Source organism: Syngnathus typhle, linkage group LG2 (genome assembly GCF_033458585.1).
Source record: "Syngnathus typhle isolate RoL2023-S1 ecotype Sweden linkage group LG2, RoL_Styp_1.0, whole genome shotgun sequence".
Taxonomy (NCBI): domain Eukaryota; kingdom Metazoa; phylum Chordata; class Actinopteri; order Syngnathiformes; family Syngnathidae; genus Syngnathus; species Syngnathus typhle.
Genome location: NC_083739.1, coordinates 25,139,259 through 25,164,244, shown reverse-complemented (window position 1 = coordinate 25,164,244; position 24,986 = coordinate 25,139,259). Strand labels below are relative to the sequence as shown.

Here is a 24,986-nt window from a genome sequence, read left to right as displayed (position 1 = left end):
GAAGTGACCCCAAATAAACCGGAAGTGACCTCAGCTAAAACTGAAAGTGACCTTTTCAAACCTGAAGTTACCCCAAATGAACCGGAAGTGACCCCAAATAAACCGGAAGTGACCTCAGGTAAACCGGAAGTAATAATAAGAGTCGGGGTGATGTGCAGGAGAAGGCTCTGTCACCGAAGGATTTGAGGTTGGATTTTGGGACTGTCAGACGTGAAGTATTGGAGGATCGGAGGGGACGGTTGGGGCAGTAGGGGACAAGCAGGTCGGATAGGTAAGTGGGAGCCAGGTGGTGAAGGGCTTTGAAGGTGAGGAGTATCTTGAAGATGATACGCTCCTTCATGGGGAGCCAGTGAAGAGAGTGGAGAACAGGAGTGATGTGTTCACAGGACCGGGTGTGGGTAAGGTGGCTGGCAGCAGAGTTTTGGACTAGTTGAAGTCTATGGAGTGAGTGAGCAGTGATTCCAGTGAGAAGGGAGTTGCAGTAGTCAAGCTGGGATGAGATGAAGGCGTGGATGAGAGATTCAGCGGCAGGGAGAGAAAGGCAGTGCCGGATTTTAGCGATGCGTCGGAGGTGGAAGTAGGAGGTCTTGACAACTGAGCTAACATGAGGTTGAAAGGACAGTGTGGGGTCGAAAATAACGCCAAGATTGCGTGCCAGAGGGGAAGGAGTGATGTTTGAGGAGTCAATGGTGAGTGTGATGGATCCAGTTTTATTAAGGGAGGATTTAGTGTCTATGAGGAGGAGATCTGTTTTGTCACTGTTGAGTTTGAGAAAGTTGTGGGTCAGCCATGCTTTTATTGTAGAGATGCAGGTTTCAAGATGGGTGAGGGAAGGGTTACTGGTTGGTGTCGTACGTATATAGATCTGGGTGTCATCAGCGTAGCAGTGGAAGTCCAGATTGAGTTTGCGGATGACAGTACCAAGGGGAAAGAGGTAACAGATGAATAGGAGGGGGCCAAGAACTGAGCCTTGGGGGACCCCTTGTGTAACTAGGGAGAGGATGGATGTGTGACCGGAGAGAGAGATGAACTGGTTTCTGTTGGTGAGGTAGGAGGTGAGCCAGTCGAGTGCAGTGCCCTCAACACCTAGTTGGCGCAACCTTTGGAGGAGGATGGAATGGTTCACAGTGTCAAAGGCTGCGCTAAGGTCAAGTAGTAGTAGGATGTTGAGGGCACCAGAGTCTGCAGAAATGAGGAGATCGTTGGTGACTTCAACTAGAGCTATTTCAGTGCTGTGAAGTGGGCGGAATCCGGACTGGAAGGGTTCATAGAGGTTGTTGGACTGGAGATGGGTGTGGAGTTGGGCGGAGACAATGCGTTCAAGGGTTTTGGAAAGGAATGAAAGGTTGGAGATGGGACGGTAGTTGGAGAGGTTGAGTGGGTCCAAGGTGGGCTTTTTGAGGATGGCGGTGATGGCTGCAAGTTTATAGACAGTGGGAAAGTGGCCTAGGGATAAAGACTGATTAAAAAGAGTGGTGAGGTAGGGGAGGAGGACAAGGAGGCAGGCCTTAGTTAAGGTCGTTGGAAGAGGGTCAAGAGAGCAGGTGGTTGTCTTGGATGAGGTAATGATGTCTAGGATAGTGGAGGAGTCAACAAGGGAGAAGGCAGTGAAAGAGGGAAAGGGCGGGCGGTCAGGAAGGGGGGGAAGGAGGGCAGGGGAGGAGGAGTTATTGATGGTGTCCGTCAGAGAACTGTTGATTTGGGCGATTTTGTTGTTAAAGTTGACAAGGAAGGAGTTACAGAGGGCGGGTGAGGACGGTGGCTTAGTGACCGGTGGCTGAAAGTGACCCCAAATGAACCGGAAGTGACCTAAGCTAAAACTGAAAGTGCCCCAAATCAAACCGGAGGTCACCCAAATGAACCGGAAGTGACCTAAGCTAAACCTGAAAGTGCCCCAAACCAAACCGGAGGTCACCCAAATGAACCAGAAGTGACCTTTTCAAACCGGCAGTGACCCAAAATAAACCGGAAGTGCCCTAAATTAAACCGGACGTGCCCCAAATAAACCGGAAGTGACCTTATTTCAACAAGTGCCCTAAATAGGTAAATATGCTCTAACTCTTACAGTTTTTGCCCGATTCGACCTGTTTCAACGTTTGAACCCCAAAAGTGAACCTCCTGAACCCGTATATTAATTTTCGATCAAATTTCAAAAATGTTTGACGCAATTTAGTTTTTAAAATTCCCATTCATTCTCTATGGGGATTCAACATTTGCTCCGATTCAACCCGTTTCAACATTTTAACCCCAAAAGTGAACCTCCTGAACCCATATATTTCGTCTGAACCCGTATATTTCGTTTCGTTCCAAATGTCAAACATTTTTGGCACAATTTGTTTTTATATTCCCATTCATTCTCTACGGGGATTGAACATTTGCTCTAACTTCTACATTTTTCCACCGATTCAACCCGTTCCAACTTTCAACAGTTCATCTTTTACCTACCTATTCCACAACTTTCAACTTACCAAAAATGCCACATTTTCAATTTTGAAATTCACGCCAAATTCTCAAAAATTTCGTTTTTCACTCATAATGTCTACATTTTTTAACCGATTCAACCTGTTCCAACTTTTACCTGTTCATCCTTTGCCTACGTATTCAACAAATTCACACTTACCAAAAATTCCACATTTTCAGTTTTGAAATTCACGCCAAATTCTCCAAAATTTCGTTTTTCACTCATAATTTCTACATTTTTTTAACCGATTCTACCTGGTCCAACTTTTAACTGTTCATCTTTTGCCTACCTATTCAACAAATTCACACTTACCAAAAATTCCACATTTTCAATTTTGAAATTCACACCAAACTTTCCAAAGTTTCATTTTTCCCTTCTAATTTCTACATTTTTCAACCGATTCAATCCGTTCAAACTTTAAACATCATTCTGCACCATTTCCCAGGTATTTATTCAACTGCTTCGCCTTCACATGCAATTTCTCCAGGAATTGCATTTTCTAGTTCTTTTTTATTCCTCACACTTTTTTGACGCGCTACTACTTCCACATACCGTTTTTTTACGTGTATAGTGCGCAAAATTTAACGAATTTATTGTCCTAAAATCTGGGGTGCGCATTATACATGGGTACAAAAAATTTTAAATTTTTTTTTTTTTTAATTTTTTTTTTTTTTTAGAAAACAAAACCAACAACAGGACTGACCGACAAAGTCGTGGAACAAAAAGACAGGGTGACATTACCAAAGACAGGAACAGAAAGCAAACAGACATCATGACAGTAACACATGCAATGATCCGACGGTGAGCGAGGGGCAGACAGGACTTAAATACAAAACACGTTACATCGATTGAGGTGACACAGGAAGAGAGGGGCGACGCGAACAGAAACTATGGTAACCTAGACACATAGCAAAACTGGGGACGAGACGTGACAAATGTCCCTCGAAATGAAACTTGAAATCACCAAGTTTTGGTTTCCAAGGGTGTTTTTATTCCTCTTCAACATCTCTCCCATACAGAGCCGCCTTTTTCACGTCCGCACGCCTCTTTCCCGTGCGCGCACGGAGCGCGGTGGTGCGTTTATGGGCAGTCGGAGAAATCAACGCCAACAAAAAAAAATACATCCAGCCTAGTTAAGACCATACCAAAGACTATAAAAATGGGACCCATTGCCTCCCTGCGTGTGTGACGATCATTGGGACTTAAAAAAAAATAAAAATAAAATAAATAAAAAAAAAAAAATTCATAAAATTTGGGTGCGTATTATACATGGGTACAGGCTTTTTTCCAGCATCAGCATGCCATTTTTAGGGTGCGTATTATACATGGGGGCGCACTATACACGGAAAAAAACGGTAAATCATCAGATTCACTCCATTCCACTTTTGTCGTATTCCAAATATTCACGTGATGAGCGCTTGCATTTTTCTCATTCCAAAGATTTTTTTGTTTTCGCAAAATTCACAAATTTACCCCAACATTTTTCCCATTCCAAAGGTTTTTTGTTTTCGCAAAAGCCACAAATATACTGCTTTATTTACTTAATGGCACATTCAACATTTAAAATTTGCATTGTTCCATTTTGAAATTCACGTCATTCAGCACATTAAATTTACATTGGGGAAGATTTGACATTCCTAAGATTACCAAATTCAAATTCATGTTTTCACGTTTAAAATTTATGCAAAATTTCACAAAATTTTGTTCTTCCTCTCTAATTTCAACATTTTTTAACCGATTCAACCCAATCCAACTTTAAACTGTTCATCTTTTGCCTGCCTATTCCACAACTTTGAAATTCACGAAATTTCGTTTATCCCTTCTAATTTCTACATTTTTCACCCGATTCAAACAGTTTCAACTTTCAACTGTTCATCTTTTACCTACCGTTTTTTTCCGTGTATAGTGCGCAATATTTTACTAATTTATTGTCCTAAAATCTGGGGTGCGTATTATACATGGGTACAAAGAAAAAAAAAATTAAATTTTTTTTTTTTAATTTTTTTTTTTTTTTTTTTTTAATAAAGTCATGGTACAACAAAACCAACAACAGGACTGACCGACAAAGTCGTGGAACAAAAAGACAGGGTGACATTACCAAAGACAGGAACAGAATGACAGTAACACATGCAATGATCCAACGGTGAGCGAGGGGCAGACAGGACTTAAATACAAAACACGTTACATCGATTGAGGTGACACAGGAAGAGCGGGGTGATACGAACAGAAACTATGGCAACCTAGACACATAGCAAAACTGGGGACGAGACATGACAAATCTCCCCCGAAATAAAACTCACCTTTCTTCTTGTTTGTTGTCAATCGCGCATCGCATTCAGCCATCCTGCCCAACACACTTAGTAAAATTCATAATTGACGACACATCGTTTGATGCGATGGTGCAATCCTCGATGGTGTGTTATTGTCAAATATTGTTTGTTTTTTAATCTCCATCGCGGACCGGACGTCATACGGAGGCCGCCATTACAGATGCGCAGAACGGTTGCGCAAGACACGTCAGCTATATAAAGAGCGAGAGTTCAGTTCTCCACCTATTAGTTTCAATTCACAGTTTAATTAGCAGTTTCAATCAGCAAATAACAAAATGCGTATTACAGGTAATATTTTATTTCACAACACTTTGCCTTGTTCCTTTCGTCTCTGCTGTTCATTTCAAACACGCTCCATACGACCGCAATGCTCTTGTATCAGACGCTCGCTCGATCACCTGCTAGTTTGCCGTCTGTCACAATGTACCCTACACAAATCCGAAACATTTGTTGCGGCTCCGAGTCACGACGAGGGGCAAGTTTTGGTTTCCAAGGGTGTTTTTATTCCTCTTCAACGTCTCTCCCATACAGAGCCGCCGTGTGCGCACGGAGCGCGGTGGTGCGTTTAGGGGCAGTCGGAGAAATCAACGCCAACAAAAAAAATGACATCCAGCCTAGTTAAGACCATACCAAAGACTTTAAAAATGGGACCCATTGCCTCCCTGCGTGTGTGACGATCTTTGGGACTTAAAAAAAAAAAAAAAAAAAAAAAATTAAAAAAAAATTAAAAAAAAATCATAAAAATTGGGTGCGTATTATACATGGGTACAAGCTTTTTTCCAGCATCAGCATGCCATTGTTAGGGGTGCGTACTATACATGGGGGCGCACTATACACGGAAAAAAACGGTAACTTTCCAATTATTTTTTTTTATTTTTAATTTTCAATTTTGAAATTTGCGCAAATTCTCAAAAATGTTCTTTTTATTTCCTACATTTTTCAACCGATTCAATACTTCACCTTATGTTTACCATATTCGCACCTTTCACCTCCCACTTCAATTGTGCTTACCCAATTCACCCCTTCACTCCCACTGCCACAGTGTGGCGGCCATCTTGGATTGACCCAGAAGTGCCCCAAAATTAACACAAAGTGAATTGTAAGTACCCCAAAATGGACAGGAACTGCCCCAATTTTAACAGGAAGTGAACTGGAAGTGCCTTAATTTCAACAGGAAGTGGGCCGGAAGTGCCCCAAATCACACCGAAAGTGACTTAAATTAAACCAGAAGTGACCCAAATAAAACGGAAGTGACCTAATTTAAACCGGAAGTTCTCCAAATCAAACCAGAAGTAACCAAAATTAAACCGGAAGTGACCCAAATAAACTGGAGGTGACCTCAATTAAACCGGAAGTGACTCCAAAAAAACTGGATGTTCCCCAAACAAACCAGAAGTGACATTTTTTAACTGGAAGTGACCACAAACAAACCAAAAGTTACCTTAACTAAACCGGAAGTGACCTAAATTAACTGGAATTGCCCCCATTTGAACCGGAAGTGACCCCATACAAACCAGATGTGCCCTCATTTGTCTACGTATGCTCTAACTTTTACAATTTTTGTCTGATTCAACCTGTTTCAACTTTAGAATTCCAAAGTGAACCTTTTAAACCTGTACTTTTCTTTTCGTTCAAAATTTCAAAAAAGTTTGGCGCAATTTCTTTTTTATTCCCAATCATTCTTCATGGGGCATTCAACATTTGCTCTAAGGTCTACTTTTTTCAACCGATTTAAACCACTTCAACTTAAAACTATTAATCTTTTGCTTACCAATTCCACAACTTCCCACTTAACAAAAATTCTAAATTTCGATTCCGAAATTCGCGCCAAATTTGACTAAAACATTCTTTGACCAATTCAACCCGTTCCAACTTTCAAATGTTCATCTTTTTTCTACTTCTTCCACAACTTCCCACTTACCAAAATTTTCAATTTTGAAATTTACGCCAAATTTTCCAAAATTTAGCTTTTGCCTTCTAATTTAAAACATTTTCAACTAATTCAACCCGTTCCAACTTTAGACATTATTTTATAGCATTCCCCAAATATCAATTCAGCTTCTTCGCCTTCACATGCAATTTCTGGATTTTCTAGTTATTGGTCTGAAGGCGAACCCTACCCCTTCACACCATTCACTTTGCCTTCTTCTTCCGCTGTTTTATTCTCCTCACTTTTTGACGCGCTTCTCCTTCCACATAATTCATCCGATTCACTCTATTCCACTTTTGACGTATTCCAAATACAGTGTTTTCCCATGTAAAATGCGCCCCCGTGCATAATACGCACCCTAAAAATGGCATGTCCATCCATCCATCCATCTTCTTCCGCTTATCCCGGGTCGGGTCGCGGGGGCAGCAGCTTCAGGAGGGACTCCCAGACTTCCCTCTCCCCAGCCACTTCATCTAGCTCATCCCGGGGGATCCCAAGAAGTTCTTAGGCCAGCTGAGAGACAGTCTCTCCAGCGCGTCCTGGGTCGTCCCCGGGGTCTCCTACCGGTGGGACATGCCCGGAACACCTCCCCAGGGAGGCGTCCAGGAGGCATCCTGATGAGATGCCCGAGCCACCTCATCTGGCTCCTCTCAACGTGGAGGAGCAGCGACTCTACTCCGAGTCTCTCCCGGATGACCGAAATTATGAACAGAATCGGTGACAATGGGCAGCCTTGGCGGAGTCCAACCCTCACTGAGAACGAATCCGACTTACTGCCGGAAATGCGGACCAAACTCTGGCATCGGTGATACAGGGACCGAACCGCCCTTATCAGTTGGCTCGGTACCCCGTACTCCCGAAGCACCCCCCACAGAACCTCCCGAGGGACACGGTCGAACGCCTTCTCCAAGTCCACAAAACACATGTGGACTGGTTGGGCGAACTCCCATGCACCCTCGAGGATCCTGCTGAGGGTGAAGAGCTGGTCCACTGTTCCACGGCCAGGACGAAAGCCACACTGTTCCTCCTGAATCCGAGGTTCGACCTCCCGACGGACCTTCCTCTCCAGCACCCCTGAATAGACCTTACCAGGGAGGCTGAGGAGTGTAATTCCCCTGTAATTGGAACACACCCTCCGGTCCCCCTTCTTAAAGAGGGGAACCACCACCCCAGTCTGCCAATCCAGAGGCACTGTCCCCGATGTCCACGTGATGTTGTAGAGACGTGTCAGCCATGACAGCCCCACAACATCCAGAGCCCTTAAGAAATCCGGGCGGATCTCATCCACCCCCGGGGCCCTGCCACCGAGGAGTTTTTTAACTACCTCGGTGACTTCGACCCCAGAGATTGGAGAGTCCGCCTCGGAGTCCCCAGGTCCCGCTTCCACAAGGCGTGTCGGTGGAATTGAGGAGGTCTTCGAAGTATTCTCCCCACCGACACACGACATCCCGAGTCGAGGTCAGCAGCACGCCATCTCCACTGTAAACAGTGTTGACGTTGCACTGCTTCCCCCTCCTGAGACGCCGGATGGTGGACCAGAATTTCCTCTAAGCCGTCCGGAAGTCATTCTCCATGGCCTCGCCAAACTCCTTCCACGTCCGGGTTTTTGCCTCAGCAACCGCCGAAGCTGCGTTCCGCTTGGCCATCCGGTACCTGTCAGCTGCCTCCGGAGTCCCGCACGCCAAAACGGCTCGATAGGACTCCTCCTTCAGCTTGACGGCATCCCTTACCGCCGGTGTCCACCAGCGGGTTCGGGGATTGCCGCCACGACAGGCACCAATGACCTTACGGCCACAGCTCCGGTCGGCCGCCTCAACAATGGAGGCGCGAAACAAGGTCCACTCGGACTCAATGCCCCCCGCCTCCCCCGGGACGTGTGAATAGCTCTGCCGGAGGTGGGAGTTGAAGCTCTTCCTGACAGGGGATTCCACCAGACGTTCCCAGCAGACCCTCACAGAGCGTTTGGGTCTGCCAGGTCGGACCGGCATCTTCCCCCACCATCGGAGCCAACCCACCACCAGGTGGTGATCAGTTGACAGCTCCGCCCCTCTTTTCGCCCGATTGTCCAAAACATGCGGCCGCAAATCCGATGACACGATTACAAAGTCGATCATCGAACTGCGGCCTAGGGTGTCCTGGTGCCAAGTCCACACATGGACACCCTTATGTTTGAACATGGTGTTCATTATAGAAAATCCGTGTCGAGCACAGAAGTCCAATAATAGAACACCGCTCGGGTTCAGATCGGGGGGGCCGTTCCTCCCAATCACGCCCTTCCAGGTCTCACTGCCATTGCCCACGTGAGCATTGAAGTCACCCAGTAGAACGATGGAGTCCCCAGAAGGAGCGCTCTCCAGCACTTCCTCCAGGGACTCCAAGAAGGGTGGGTACTCTGAGCTGCCGTTTGGTGCATTACACTATCGTGTAATATGTTTTGTCACCGTGGGATAGGGAAAACGTAATTTCGATCTCTTTGTGTGTCTCGGCATGTGAAGATGTTGACAATAAAGCAGACTTTGACCCGTCCCCCCACCCGAAGGCGGAGGGAGGCTACCCTCTCGTTCACCGGGGTGAACCCCAATGTGCAGGCGCCCAGCCGGGGGGTAATAAGTATACCCACACCTGCTCGACGTCTCTCACCGTGGGCAACTCCAGAGTGGAAGAGAGTCCAGCCCCTCTCGAGAGGGCTTGAACCGGAACCCAAACTGTGCGTGGAGGCAAGTCCGACTATATCTAGTCGGAACTTTTCTGCCTCGCACACCAGCTCGGGCTCCTTTCCAGCCAGAGAGGTGACATTCCATGTCCCAAGAGCCAGCTTCTGCAGCCGGGGATCAGACCGCCAAGGTCCCTGCCTTTGGGCGCCGCCCAGCTCGCACTGCACCCGACCCCTTTGGCCCCTCCCACAGGTGGTGAGCCCATGGGAAGGGGGACCCACATTTCCTTTTCGGGCTTTGCCCGGCCGGGCCCCGTGGGCGAAGGCCCGGCCACCAGACGCTCGCCTTCGCGCCCCGCCTCCAGGCCTGGCTCCAGAGGGGGGCCCCGGTGACCCGCGTCCGGGCGAGGGAAATCTGTTTCCATATATATTTTTCATCATAAGGGGCTTTTTGAGCCGTGCTTTGTCTGGCCCCTCACCTAGGACCCGTTTGCCATGGGTGAACCTACCAGGAGCATGAAGCCCCAGACAACATGACTCCTAGGATCATAGGGGCACGCAAACCCCTCCACCACGATAAGGTGACGACTCATGGAGGGGCTAGAACGATGGAGTCTGAAACTCCCTGCTCTGAAATGGCATGTCGATGCTGGAAAAAGCCTGTACCCATGTTTAATACAGACCCAAATTTTGACTCTTACTTAAGTCCGTAAACGTAAAATTATTTCAGAAAAAAGATCATCTTTGAGAACAACCGGATGTTATTCTGCCGGTCGGTATCACTGTGCATGCGCTAGCAAACTCGATAGCGAAGAAATGTTTCGGATTTGTGTAGGGTACATTGTGACAGCAAACGAGCAGATGATCGAGCAAGCGTCTGATATGAGAGCATTGTGTTCGTATGGAGAGTGTTTGAAGTGACCAGCAGAGAAGAAAGGAACAAGGCAAAGTGTAATACGCATTTTGTTATTTGCTGATTGAAACTGCTAATTAAACTGTGAATTGAAACTAATAGGTAGAGAACTGAACTCTCGCTCTTTATATAGCTGACGTGTCTTGCGCATCCGTTCTGCGCATACTGTCATGGCGCCCTCCGTATGATATCCGGTCTGCGATGGAGATTAAAAAACAAACAATATTTGACAATAACACACCATCAAGGATTGCGCTATCGCATCAAACGATGTGTCGTCAATTATGAATTTTACTGACTGTGTGTTGGGCAGGATGGCGGAATGCGATGCGTGATTGACAACAAGAAGAAAGATGTGATTTCAAGTTTTATTTCGAGGGAGATTTTCTTCAAAAATTGCATAATGCGCACCCCAGATTTTAGGACAATAAATTAGTTAAATTTAGCGCATTATGCATGGAAAAACACAATATTCACGTGATGACCACTTGCATTTTTCTCATTCCAAAGATTTTCCGTTTCCGCAAAATTCGCAAATTTACGGCAAATTTTTCTCCATTCATTTCTAATGCCACATTCAACATTTCACATTTACGTCGTTCTAGTTTGAAATTCACATCATTCACCACATTCAATTCACATTGGGGAAGACTTTAAACATTCCCGAAATAGCGAAATTCAAGAATTTCATGTTTTCAAGTTTAAAATTTCCGCAAAATCTCACAAATTTTCGTTTTTCACGTCTAATTTCTACATTTTCCAACCGATTCTACCCATCCAACTTCAACTGTTCACCTGATTGTCCTTAGGGACTTCAATGCTGTCACAGGCACCTCCAGCAGTGGCTATGAGGCGTGGAACGGTCCTCACAGCTCTGTAACATTCCTCAACGGGGAACACGACCCCAACTACTCCCTTATGCTGGACTTTACCATGAGTTATAGGGTTGGTGGTTCATGGTTTCAGAGGGCGGTCCGTGGCCGTGGACTTGGTATTCTAATACCGGCCCCACCAGGAAGGTGATTGACCACGTTCTCATGGGTTGTTGATAGTCCCTCCTGCAGGCCTGTCGGGTGTTCCGGAGTGCTCAGTTCTTCAATACTGACCACCGGCTCCTCGTCACCACGCTACAGCTCCATCTCAAGGCCCCGAGAAGGGCGGCGCCTGGCCAAGTAAGGCTGGACATCGTTCGACTACGGGAGCCTGACGTGGCTGGGGCATATGTAAGGAGTCTGGCTGGGAGGCTTGGGTGGCCGGACTACTCGGGGAGTCCCGCAGGTGATGTGGGAAGGGTTCAGAGACTCAATCATGGGAGCTGCCAGGGAGAGCATACCTGAGGTACCCAGGAGACGTCGGAGTGGCCTATCCGTCAAGACGACGAACATCGTCGTGGGCATGCCAATCGCTACAGGCAGCTGGGATCAGGAGGAACGGGTCCAGGGTCTCTGTGAGACGGTTGAGAATCACCTGATTACAGGTGATGCCCGCCCGGTTTACAGGCCGATCCGGGAACTTTGTTCAGCTGGACCCAGGCCCCGAAGCTCAGCGGTGCACTGATGTGCCCAGCCTTGAGGAAGTCCGAAAGGCATTGGGCCAGCTGGGGTGCAAAAGCGCACCGGGGAACTGTGGTATCTACGCGGAGATGCTCCGTGCAGGGGGGGGGGGGGCGTTGTCCCAAGCGACTGGAAGCAGGGCATTGTTGTTCCGATGGGAGGGGAAGGGCGACATCCGGGAGTGCAACAATTATCGGTTATTGCTCTTAGTGCCTGGCACAGTCTTCGCCCGTGTACTTCTGAACAGAATGCGCCACCTCCTGCTACAGCACCAGCAACCTGAGCAATCCGGTTTCACGCCAAAGGGATCCACCGTCGACTATATCCTTGCTCTCCGTGTCCTGACAGAGTGCCTTTGAGAATTCGATAGAAAGCTGCTAGCAGCCTATATCTACTTCAAGGCATTCGACTCAGTTAGTAGAGTCGCCCTGTGGAGACTCCTAGCCCTCCGGGGGTCCATCCGCAGCTCGTCCACCTTGCCTTGGCTCTGTATTCCGGTACTGATTGTGTGCTGTTAGGCACGGCGGCTGACTTCTTCCCAGTTGATACTGGGTCATGGGTGTGTGCTCGCGCCGGCCCTCTTCAGCGCTTGTATGGACTAGATTAAGGACTGAGTCGTGGGGAGGACGGACTGTGGAGCATCGTTCGGCAACTTTCGGATCAGCACCGACAACGCGGTAATCTTTGCGGAGACACTGGATGTCCTCATGGGGTTCCTCGAAACGCTGGGTGAGGAAGCGGAGCCGTTGGGTGTACGTGTCTCCCGGATCAAGACAAAGATCTCGGCATTCGGCGAGATTCTGGGAGGTGTTATTGAGTCGGCTGACGTCGCAGGCGAGAAGGTTTGAGATTGTGGAAGAGTTCACCTACCTCGGCAGCGTAGTTCACCGCTCCACCTCGTGCGAGGCAGAAGTCGATCGTCGACTTAGCCTTGCACAGGGAGCGAAGGGCTATCTGAAGTAGACCGTGTGGCACTCCCTATATCTGAACAGATTAACGAAAGTCCGCGTCTTTCGCTCACTGTTCATGCCTGTTGTGCTATGCTCAAGTGAAGCATGGACACTGACCGCGAGCCAAAGACGACGGCTGAACATCTTCGTTTGCACCTCGCTTCGCCGCATCCTCGGGATCTGTTGGCAAGACCGTGTGTCGAACCAGACGGTACTGGAGAGGGCAGAGATGAGGTGTGTTGACTGTCAGATATGGGAACGCCAGCTGCGCTTCTACGGCCATGTGTTTTGCTACCTGCGGACGGACCCGGCTAACAGAATAATCTGAACTATGAGGCGATGCAAACCAGGCGGAGAGATATTTTGTTTGGGTTGTGATTTAGGGTATGTCGAGATTGATATTTGATAGTACCAAGGCGGTAAACACCAGAACATTTTCATGCTAGGATTCCGGGATACAGGATGTCATGATACACTAAGCAACAACTTTGGGTCGTATCACTACAGTTGCAGTAGTTTTACATTAGTAATTACATTATTTTGCCCTAAGCGTTTCCCAACAATGGTGTTGTTTGGCCCCTGAGACCAAATGGGTTGAGATAAAGGGTAGTTGTTATCAACTTGAGATGAACCAAGGAAATAACAGGAAATAATAGTGGAAAAAAGGGAGCAAAAAACGTTCCGACAAGTGGATCTGGCCCACAACCTACTGGTACATCAGTAGCGTATTGGGAGAAGGTGGTGGTTGGAGGATATTGTTGCCTACATGCAGCATCGCTCTCTTGCTCACGTAGACAAGGGAAAAGGGGCTGTGAGGATTACTTTCTTGGATTTCTCCAGCATGTTTAACACCATTCAGCCCATGCTGTCGGTGATGGGCGTGAGCTCACACCTGAGGGCATGGATCATGGATGATCTGACGGGCACACCCCAGTATGTATGCATGCATGAGAGGCTGTAGGTTAGGCACGGTGAGGAGCAGCGTGGGAGGTCCGCAGGGAACGATGCTCTCTCCCTTCCTATTCACCCTGTACACCTCTGACTTCCAGTACAAATGTTCTGCCATGTGCAGAAGTTTGCGGACGACACGACAAATATTGGCTGTATTCGAGATGAACAGGAGGAGTACAAGAGCCTGGTCCGGCGCTTCGCCAGTTGGTGAGGCTCCAACCACTTGCACTTAAACACCGCGAAGTTCAGGGAAATGGTGGTGGACTTCAGGAGGCCCAGGCCTTGTCCTGAGCCAGTAACTATCAATGGAAACTATGTGGAAATAGTGCAGACCTGTAAATATCTTGGGAGTGTTGCTAGACGATAAGTTAGCGTGGTCTGCTAATGTGGAAGCTTTGTGCAAGAAAGAAAAATGCCGGCTGTACATCCTCAGGCAGTTGGCATTCTTCAACATCTGCAATGTCATGCTGGGGATGTTTTATCACTCTGTTGTGACGAGCGCTCTCTCCTTTGCGGTGGAGTGCTGGGGGTACAGCATCAAGAAGAGGGATGACTCACGCCTGGACAAACTGGTAAGGAAGGCGGGTTCTGTTGTGGGCGCAGAGCTGCCTGATCAGACGTCTGTGGCAGAACAGCGGGTGATGTATTGACACTTTCGTCTGCTGAGGTTTATTTATTCAATCACTGGTTTCTTTTATATCTACTGCGGCTCTATTATCATCTCTCGTTTTGTTTGTCATTTTTGTCATGTCCGATGTTTATATTGTCTGTTCATTCATTTATTTAATTGTTTATTCGTACTGCTGGCAACTGAATTTCCCCCCCGGATCAATAAAGTATCTATCTGTCTGTCTGTCTGAACGCCCGCCCACCCGTCCATCTGCCTATCTGTCTACAGCTGTTGGAAACTTAGGGGCTGAAGGCTTTCTCCGAAATATCCTCACCCATTTTGCTGGGAACAGACGACAATTCTACATGGGGACCGTTTTGTTATTCTCACTGGAGCATAGACACCTCATCGCCACCCACCTTAATTGTTACTGTATTTATTGTAATATTACTACAGTATTTTCTGCACTATATGGCGCACATGCGCACAATTGCACTCCCCAAACCATCACACACACATACTCAAGACACACGCACACACAAACATCGCCATATAAGTGTAGTATGACTTGGAGCCACCTCTTTCCAGGTCAAAGTCATTAAAAAGGAGCCCAGAGGAAGTGGAAGAGCACTAAGAGCTTCACTTTCCCTTCTTGCACAAGAAGAGACACTGGCTCTGGTTGTGTTCTTGTTCTCCTGTCTCTTACTGGCGTATTGTATGTTTAATTGTAACTTAATAGGATAACCCAGACAATTACTCACCTTAAGGTTGCCCACTTTGTCCTCAAATGACTTGAAGGTTGCAGAGTTCCTGTGACACAAGTGTTGCGTTAACATTTCACAAATGTTAATTTTCATCATAATAATAATAATGTCCCCCGCCTACTGCCCGATGACTGCTGGGATAGGCTCCAGCATGCCCACGACCCCCGAGGGGACAAGCAGTATAGAAAATGGATAGATAGATGAATAATAATACTGATATAATAATGATAATAATAATACCATTGTCAAGTAACATGGTGGATGGGGCATAAAGATGGTGCAAAATGTGAGTATTGGATTGTTCCCAGGAATAAATTGGCATTGCTGAAATTCCAAATTTTTCCAAGAGATGGTGCCAAACCTTCACATGAGACCAGAAGGGGTAATCCAGTAAAAAAGCTGAACTAGCAAAAATATGGATAAATGGAATGGCACGGGGTCGGTTCTGTGTCACACATGGAAGGACATGTTTAGATTTTTGATTTTATTTCTTTGCTTGACTACCACAAATTCAGTAACAGTAACACTGCCATTAGATACAATGGTGGTGTGACAAGAAATAGTCAAAAAAGGTTGATTCAAATGTTTTATGATGTATTAATCTGCATGGTTATTCAAAAAGGTTGATTCAAATGTTTTGAGATGTTTTAATCATTATGTTTATTCAAAAAAGGTTGATTCAAATGTTTTGAGATGTTTTAATCAGTATGGTTACTCAGAAAAGGTTGATTCAAATGTTTTGAGATGTTTTAATCAGTATGGTTATTCAAAAGGTTCCCAGCTGAGAGGCAGAAGGGGATTGCGCAACTCTCACTGATCAAATGAGATTGTGCAATCCTATGCTATGGGAAGTATAGATGCCAGTAAGGGGGGAGCAGAAAGGCCTATAAAAAAGCCACCACAGACAACTGCGGGGCTTCTCTCTCCCAAAGAGCAATAATATGTGAAGAAGCCCGCAAGAGTTCCAAGGCCTTTTCCAGCCTCAGGAATCTTAGTGTAAAACGCAAGATTGCTTGCTTGGATTAATTTGGATTTACTCAAAGATTTGGATTTGACGACATTTCACATGGAACTAGGTGAGGGGAACGGATTTTTCAGCCGTGGGGGCTAACGCCGGTCCCCTCGAGGCCAACCTATTTCCCAAATTTGACTTTTAGAAATAAAAGCGTACTGATCACTTGACTTTATTTCCACCAAATATAGCATACAACTTGTAGCTACCTTTTCCTACTCTACTGTGTTTTGTTTTATAATCAAAATGACTCCGTGACTGATTGATTTTCTTTGAACGGGTATCAGTGAGTGAAATTGTTCAAATTGTTGGAGGAATTAAGATTTGTAATTCTATTTCATACTTTTTCAGTAAATGTGGCTTTGTATAATCATTTAATTCGTTGTGCGCTAATTTGTATGGCATATGTGATCGTTTATTTAGTTTTGATTTGACAATTCGATTTGGTTACAGGTACTTATTATGGTATAAAATCGGACCGTGATAAATAAAATTAATAAATGCGTTTAAATTAGATTAGACGGATTATTGTTGGATTCAAATCCATTCAATTGTTCGTTGGTTGCGGGCCTGTTCTGTACTTGTCAGGCCGCGCTTAAATCTAACTCGGACAATTGGCGCATTAAATTGCCTTCAAAATAATTAGAAAAATAATCTAATTCCTTTTAAATATTTAATTCATCTAAATGTTTACTTCAATTGAATAATTCATCCGTTGCTGGCCCGTTCTGTACTTGTCGGGCCGCGCTTGAATCTAACTCGGACAATTGACGCATTAAATTGCCTTCAAAATTATTTGAAAGATAATCTAATTCCGTTTAAATATTTAATTTGTTTAAATATTTACTTCAACTGAGTAATTCATCCATTGCGGGCCCGTTCTGGACTTGTCGGGCTGCGCTTAAATCTAACTCGGACAATTGACGCATTAAATTGCCTTCAAAATTATTTGAAGGATAATATTATTCCGTCTAAATATTTAATTCGTTTGAAAATATCATTGGTTTAAATAATTGATTTATTTGGAGCATTTCAACAGTAAGGAGTTTATATACGGTTAGAATTAATGTATTAAATTTCCTCTCAAATACTATTAGTGTCATACTTCCATTAATTCGACTCTTCATTGAATGAAATTGTGTAGGCCAGCTACTTCGGCAACGAAGTAGAGCTGACCCATATAAATAGTTACTTCAGCACAACTAGGGCAAGTGTGCGCTAGATCAAGGAATCCCTGAGGTCTTAAAGACCAAAATATAACAAAAGCCTCAAATCACCGAAGGGAGCCATCAGTATGGCGCGGTTATTCTGACGACGTGCCTCAGATTTAAGTCACTCAGCACGAGCGTTGTTTGACTTCAGAGGGATTGGTGTCATAAAGAGATTATATTGATTCTTTTAGAATTGATTTAACAAAGGTGGTTAGCATTTGGACGAGTCCCTTCACCCCAGGCTTTTTCAACCATTTTACGGGAAGCCAGTCGCTTTAATAAAAAGTGCAGGTTTGAGGTTAAGAATGTGTTTTCATTCTTGTTACAGCCGTAACATTGGCAGCTTCTAACATTAAAAATTGTGCCCCACGTTAGGCACCACGTCAAATCCTGCACTTATCAAACCTAAGCGACCGGCTCTCCGTCTAAAGGGTTAAACTCTTCTTTGGCCCCGTTGCTCCAACACAGCTTTCATGAGGAGACGAGAGTTAAATAAGCCGGAATTCGGAAATAATTCGTCAGAGTTGCTGACCGCCTCTAAGAAATCGATTCTGAAGGAATGAACTTAATCTCTTCAGGACGGCAATCCCTCTAAAGTCATTTGAAGCTCGTGTAGAGTAATCTGTTGAGACACGGCATCAGAATAACCGCGCCATACTGATGGCTCCTTCTGTGATTTGAGGCTTTTGTTACATTTGTTAAATTTTCTCCTGGCGGCTATCTTCCTTTGATTTGTTGCACTTGTAAAATCTCGGATATATTTAGCTGTCTTTGGTAAAATTGCGAGGATTCGTTATTTAGACTAGCGCACACCTGCACGTAGCTGAGCTTAAGATATCTATTTCGAACCAGGTTTGACAATTCCTGATGTTAAGGATTAAATCTGTCTTAAAAAGAACTGAATGGTTTACAGTATGACTAAGATAGAGAAACAAAAGAAATTTAAAGTTCTAATTACTGCATATAAAACCATGCTCAACAACCAGCTCAGTGGCCTAGTGGTAGAGTGTCCGCCCTGAGACTGTAAGGTTGTGGGTTCGGCCGAGTCACACCAAAGACTATAAAATTGGTACCCATTGCCTTCCTGCTTGGCACTCAGCATTAAGGGTTGGAATTGGGGGGTTAGATCACCAAATGATTCCCGAGCGCGGCACCGCTGCTTCCCACTGCTCTCCTCTCCCGCAGGTGATGGATCAAAACCCACGGGGATCGGTTAAATGCAGAGGACAAATTTCACCACACCCAGATGTGTGTGTGACGATCATTGGGGCTTTAACTTTAATTTAACTTTAACATAGTTAATACAAAACAATCAAAGTCAAAGTCTGCTTTATTGTCAATTTCTTCAGGTCAAGACACACAAAGATCAAAATGACGTTTCCCACTATCCCACGGTGACAAGACATAGTACACAGTATACATACAAGTAAACAGCACAAAAAGTAAAAACAAGAAAGCACAAACAATGAATAAATAAGAGCGATGAATAAATAATAAATAAACAAATAACATAATAAATAAGAGGAGCAAAAATGGAGCAAGTGTCCATACAGCAGACAGTCAGAATATAGCGCAAAAGTCCAGGACGTTATGCAGCCGAGGGTGGAGGGGGGAGAGAGTTCAGGATCCTAACAGCCTGAAGTATGAAGCTGTTGGTGAGTCTGGTGGTGCGGGAGCGCAGAGTCTTGTACCTCTTCCCAGAGGGCAGAAGATCAAACAAAGAGTGAGCGGGGTGACTCACATCACACACAATCGTGGTCGCCTTGCGGGTGAGATGGGAGGTGTAAATGTCCTTCAGGGAGGGGTGAAGCACCAATAATCTTACCAGCTGTGTTCACTATGCGCTGCAGGGCCTTCATGTTGTATTCAGTGCAGCTACCACCCCACACAGCGATACAACTGGAGAGGACGCTCTCAATGGTGCGACGATAGAATGTGGTCATGATGGCCGGAGGAGCACTTGCTCGCCTGAGTTTCCGCAGGAAGTACAGGCGGCGCTGAGCTTTCTTCGCCAGTGATGCAGTGTTGGTGGTCAAGGAGAGGTCCTCGATGATGTGCACCCCCAGGAATCTGGTGCTGCTCACTCTCTCCACCACAGCACCGTCGATGGTCAATGGCAGGTGTTGGGTGTCTGTATGCACACTGGCTTTTATTCGTTGTGTTATCTATTTATTTATTATTTATTGTTACTCTTTATTTATTGTTTGTGCCTTCTTGTTTTTTATATTGCCTTGTTTACTTGTGTGTCTATTGTGTAATATGTCTTGTCACCGTGGGATAGGGAAAACGTAATTTCGATGTCTTTGTGGGTCTCGGCATGTGAAGATGTTGACAATAAAGCAGACTTTGACTTTGACTTTTTTGACTTTGACCCTTCTGGAAGTCAACAACAATCTCCTTGGTCTTGTTGACGTTCAGCAGGAGGTTGTTGTCCCTGCACCACGTGGCCAGAAGGTCGACCTCCGATCTGTATTGAGTCTCGTTTCCCTCGGTGATGAGTCCTACCAGAGTCAAGTCGTCGGCATATTTCAGCATGCGGTTGCTGCTGTAAGTTGCAGTGCAGTCATGCGTCAGCAGGGTGAAGAGCAGCGCACTGAGCACGCAGCCTTGGGGGGCCCCCATGCTCAGCGTGATGCTGGCGGAGATATTAGACCCTTCTGGAAGTCAACAACAATCTCCTTGGTCTTGTTGACGTTCAGCAGGAGGTTGTTGTCCCTGCACCACGTGGCCAGAAGGTCGACCTCCGATCTGTATTGAGTCTCGTTGCCCTCGGTGATGAGACCTACCAGAGTCGTGTCCTCGGCATATTTCAGCACGCGGTTGCTGCTGTAAATTGCAGTGCAGTCATGCGTCAGCAGGGTGAAGAGCAGCGCACTGAGCACGCAGCCTTGGGGGGCCCCCATGCTCAGCGTGATGCTGGTGGAGATATTATCGCCAACACGTACTACCTGAGGCTTCTGACAGAGGAAGTCCAGTACCCAGTTGCAGAGGTACGTAGGTACTGAGGCCCAGCTTGTCGAGTTTGCAGATGAGTCGCTGTGGTACAATGGTGTTGAATGCATAACTGAAGTCCACAAACAGCAATCTCACATACGAGTCCCTTCTCTCCAGGTGGGTGAGGGCTAATTTGAGAACCGAATTAAGGATTAAGAAGAAATGTAATGAATAAGCAAGATAAAGAAATTACGAATTAAGGATTAAGAAGAAATGTAATGAATAAGCAAGAAAAAGAAATTACAAGTCTCGATTGTTCGAACAAACAACAATAATTCCACTCACCAATCACAATAGAGCAAAAAATATTCAGTCTCGAACTTCTCTCGATTGCGAAACTCTCAAATAGTAAAAAAGGGAAAGAGACAAAAGCTATAAAGGGTCAGTTCTCCTTGTTCCAAAAATCCGAATCTTGTTTAAAAAGATATGAGGATATGAGCCTTGATGAGGGAGAGGACAACGCGTCTCCCTCTTGCTGCCACAGAAGCGTGTCTCTCCTCTGCCTATCTCGAAGCCTAAAATTTGACAAAGTCCAATTTGAAGATACTATAAATTCATTTTAGTAGATTTTGGTCTAATCTAAAAAACAATTAAAAATCCATCTTCATCTAATCGGCGTTCCTGGCCCACGGGCAGCCCGCAGGGGCAAAGCCCTGACGGGGAGAGCAAGTGAGCCCTGTTCTTTCTCAGGACGACCTCTTTAAAAGCCTCCGTATGTGTGTCCTACGCCAGCTTGGTCACGTACCAGTTTTTCCATTACGTCCATATACCTGTGTTTCCCAGGACTGATTCTAGAATAGACTGCAGCTGCATCTTCGACCGGATGAGGTGACCTCCGGGTCAGGCTCATGCGTTGGATCAAAGCCTTCCACCATAGCATCTTGCCGCCTCAACTGGATGAGGTGACCTCAACCCCTGCCTCCTCTTTGTCTTTGCTCACATTTATACATTCAGGTGTAAATGGAACATCAGTGTTAAATACATGTTTGATATCGATTAAACATTGCAACAACAAAACATGTTTTCACAATAGTCACTTTAAGCCCGCGCCGCAGAGCTGTGAAGGCGACGTCCGTCTGCTCAATGACCGCAACTGCTTTTTTGCTCGCTTCGACGCTCAGAACAGCACTTGCCCGCTGAAGGCCACTCCCCCTTCAGACCCCTGTGCCTCTCCACCGACAGCGTGAGGAGGGCACTTGCCGCTATCAACATCCGTAAGGCGGCGGGCCCTGACAACATCCCGGGTCGAGCGCTGAAGGACTGCGCTGGTGAGCTGACGGAAGTCTTCACAGACATCTTTAACACTTCCCTGCAGCAGGCCATCGTCCCGTCGTATTTCAAAGCTGCCACCATCGTACCTATGCCGAAGAAACCCGCTCCGTCCTGCTTCAATGACTACCGCCCCGTGGCACTTACGCCCATCATCATTAAGTGCTTTGAGCGGCTTGTCATAGAGCACATCCGATCCGTTCTCCCCCCCACCATTGACCCCTTCCAGTTTGCGTACCGAGCCAAACGGTCCTCTGAGGATGCCATCTGCTCTGTCCTCCACTCGGCCCTCACCCACCTGGAGAGAAGGGACTCGTATGTGAGATTGCTGTTTGTGGACTTCAGTTCTGCCTTCAACACCATTGTGCCACAACGCCTCATCAGCAAACTTGACACGGTGGGCCTCAGTACCTACCTCTGCAACTGGCTACTGGACTTCCTCTGTCAGAGGCCACAGGTAGTACGTGTTGGCGACAAAATCTCCGCCAGCATCACGCTGAGCACGGGGGCCCCCCAAGGCTGCGTGCTCAGTCCGCTGCTCTTCACCCTCCTGACGCATGACTGCACTGCAACCTACAGCGACAACCGTATAGTGAAGTTTGCTGACGACACGACTCTGGTGGGTCTCATCACCAAGGGAGACGAGACTCAATACAGGCTGGAGGTTGACCTTCTGACCACGTGGTGCAGGGACAACAACCTCCTGCTGAACGTCGACAAGACCAAGGAGATTGTTGTGGACTTCCGGAAGGGTCACACCCAACACCTGCCGCTGACCATCGACGGTGCTGTGGTGGAGAGAGTGAGCAGCGCCAAGTTCCTGGGGGTGCACATCAGTGAGGATCTCTCCTGGTCCGCCAACACCGCATCGCTGGCAAAGAAAGCCCAGCGCCGCCTGTACTTCCTGCGGAAACTCAGGCGAGCGGGCGCTCCTCCGGCCGTCATGACTACATTTTACCGCGGCACCATTGAGAGCGTCCTCTCCAGCTGTATTGCTGTTTGGGGTGGCGGCTGCACTGACTACAACTTGAAGGCCCTGCAGCGCATAGTGAACACGGCTGGTAAGATTATTGGTGCTTCGCTCCCCTCCTTGAAGGACATTTACCGTTTTTTTCCGTGTATAGTGCGCCCCCATGTATAGTACGCACCCCTAACAATGGCATGCTGATGCTGGAAAAAAGCTTGTACCCATGTATAATACGCACCCAATTTTTATGAATTTTTTTTTAAATTTTTTTTTTTTTTTTTTTTTTTTTTAAGTCCCAAAGATCGTCACACACGCAGGGAGGCAATGGGTCCCATTTTTAAAGTCTTTGGTATGGTCTTAACTAGGCTGGATGTCATTTTTTTTGTTGGCGTTGATTTCTCCGACTGCCCCTAAACGCACCACCGCGCTCCGTGCGCGCATGGGCTGCGGACGTGAAAAAGGCGGCTCTGTATGGGAGAGACGTTGAAGAGGAATAAAAACAACCTTGGAAACCAAAACTTGCCCCTCGTCGTGACTCGGAGCCACAACAAATGTTTCGGATTTGTGTAGGGTACATTGTGACAGACGGCAAACTAGCAGGTGATCGAGCGAGCGTCTGATACAAGAGCATTGCGGTCGTATGGAGCGTGTTTGAAATGAACAGCAGAGACGAAAGGAACAAGGCAAAGTGTTGTGAAATAAAATATTACCTGTAATACGCATTTTGTTATTTGCTGATTGAAACTGCTAATTAAACTGTGAATTGAAACTAATAGGTGGAGAACTGAACTCTCGCTCTTTATATAGCTGACGTGTCTTGCGCAACCGTTCTGCGCATCTGTAATGGCGGCCTCCGTATGACGTCCGGTCCGCGATGGAGATTAAAAAACAAACAATATTTGACAATAACACACCATCGAGGATTGCACCATCGCATCAAACGATGTGTCGTCAATTATGTATTTTACTGACTAAGTGTGTTGGGCAGGATGGCTGAATGCGATGCGCGATTGACAACAAACAAGAAGAAAGGTGAGTTTTATTTCGGGGGAGATTTGTCATGTCTCGTCCCCAGTTTTGCTATGTGTCTAGGTTGCCATAGTTTCTGTTCGTGTCACCCCGCTCTTCCTGTGTCACCTCAATCGATGTAACGTGTTTTGTATTTAAGTCCTGTCTGCCCCTCGCTCACCGTTGGATCATTGCATGTGTTACTGTCATTCTGTTCCTGTCTTTGGTAATGTCACCCTGTCTTTTTGTTCCACGACTTTGTCGGTCAGTCCTGTTGTTGGTTTTGTTGTACCATGACTTTATTTAAAAAAAAAAAAAAAAAAAATTAAATTTTTTTTTCTTTGTACCCATGTATAATACGCACCCCAGATTTTAGGACAATAAATTAGTAAAATATTGCGCACTATACACGGAAAAAAACGGTACACATCCCATCTCACCCGCAAGGCGACCACGATTGTGAGTGATGTGAGTCACCCCGCTCACTCTTTGTTCGAGCTTCTGTCCTCTGGGAAGAGGTACTGAAGCCTGCGCTCCCGCACCACCAGACTCTCAAACAGCTTCATACTCCAGGCGGTTAGGATCCTGAACTCGCTTCCCCGTTCTGCGTAGCGTCCTGTACTTTTACTGTCTGTATGCACACTGGCTCTTATTTGTTGTGTTATCTGTTTATTTATTATTTATTATTACTCTTGTTATTTATTGTTTGTGCCATCTTGTTTTTTATATTGCGTCGTTTACTTGTATGTCTATCGTGTAATATGTCTTGTCACCGTGGGATAGAGAAAACGTAATTTTGATCTCTTTGTGTGTCTCGGCATGTGAAGACGTTGACAATAAAGCAGACTTTGACTTTGACTTTAACACAATCGTAACTATGATCATGGGTTCTCCTAGTTGGCAGATTAAAATACTCAAGTTGTTTCAAAGTATATTATAGCAAAACTAAATAATATAAAATAATCCAAAATATAATAAAATATAATCCGTGTTTCTCTAGTCACTAACAATTTAATTTATTGATCTACTAGTTTCCATCAGGTTACCCCTATGTCAAGTCAATCTAACTTTGGCACCATCTTGTGGTGAAATTTAAATCGGCAATGGAGGTTGACTGGTTCAACCAACAAACCCCCTTTACCAGTTTGACAATAGTTAATTTTGAAGTTTAAGTACCGTAATTTTCGGACTATAAATCGCGGTTTTTTTCATAGTTTGGTTGGGGGGGGCGACTTATACTCAGGAGCGACTTATATATGTTTTTTTTCACCAATTTTTACTTGATCATTAACACATCACTTACTTACAAGTATAGTTGACCACTTCACATGTTATTTTTAGTATAGTTGATCACTTCACATGCTTTGATATCTTTATCTTGAACATATTCAAAACATGAAAAATAGAGAG

General features: G+C 45.8%; 1 protein-coding gene across 21 annotated transcripts in view; it reads right to left on the bottom strand.

Annotated features, from left to right (window-relative positions):
- Positions 1-24,986, bottom strand: part of LOC133150542 (tumor protein D54-like) — a 208,327-nt gene that overhangs the window by 48,379 nt on the left and 134,962 nt on the right. For 14 of the 21 annotated variants that reach the window (XM_061273128.1, XM_061273129.1, XM_061273132.1 and 11 more), the window contains one exon: positions 15,113-15,161. The exons of 1 other annotated variant lie outside the window; for it this stretch is intronic. In XM_061273128.1, the coding sequence (XP_061129112.1) occupies positions 15,113-15,161 (49 nt within the window). Of the gene's footprint in view, positions 1-12,710; positions 12,825-12,907; positions 13,005-14,299; positions 14,363-15,112; positions 15,162-24,986 lie in introns of all 21 variants that reach the window. 6 more of the 21 variants (XR_009713791.1, XR_009713792.1, XR_009713793.1 and 3 more) reach the window with 3 other exon arrangements.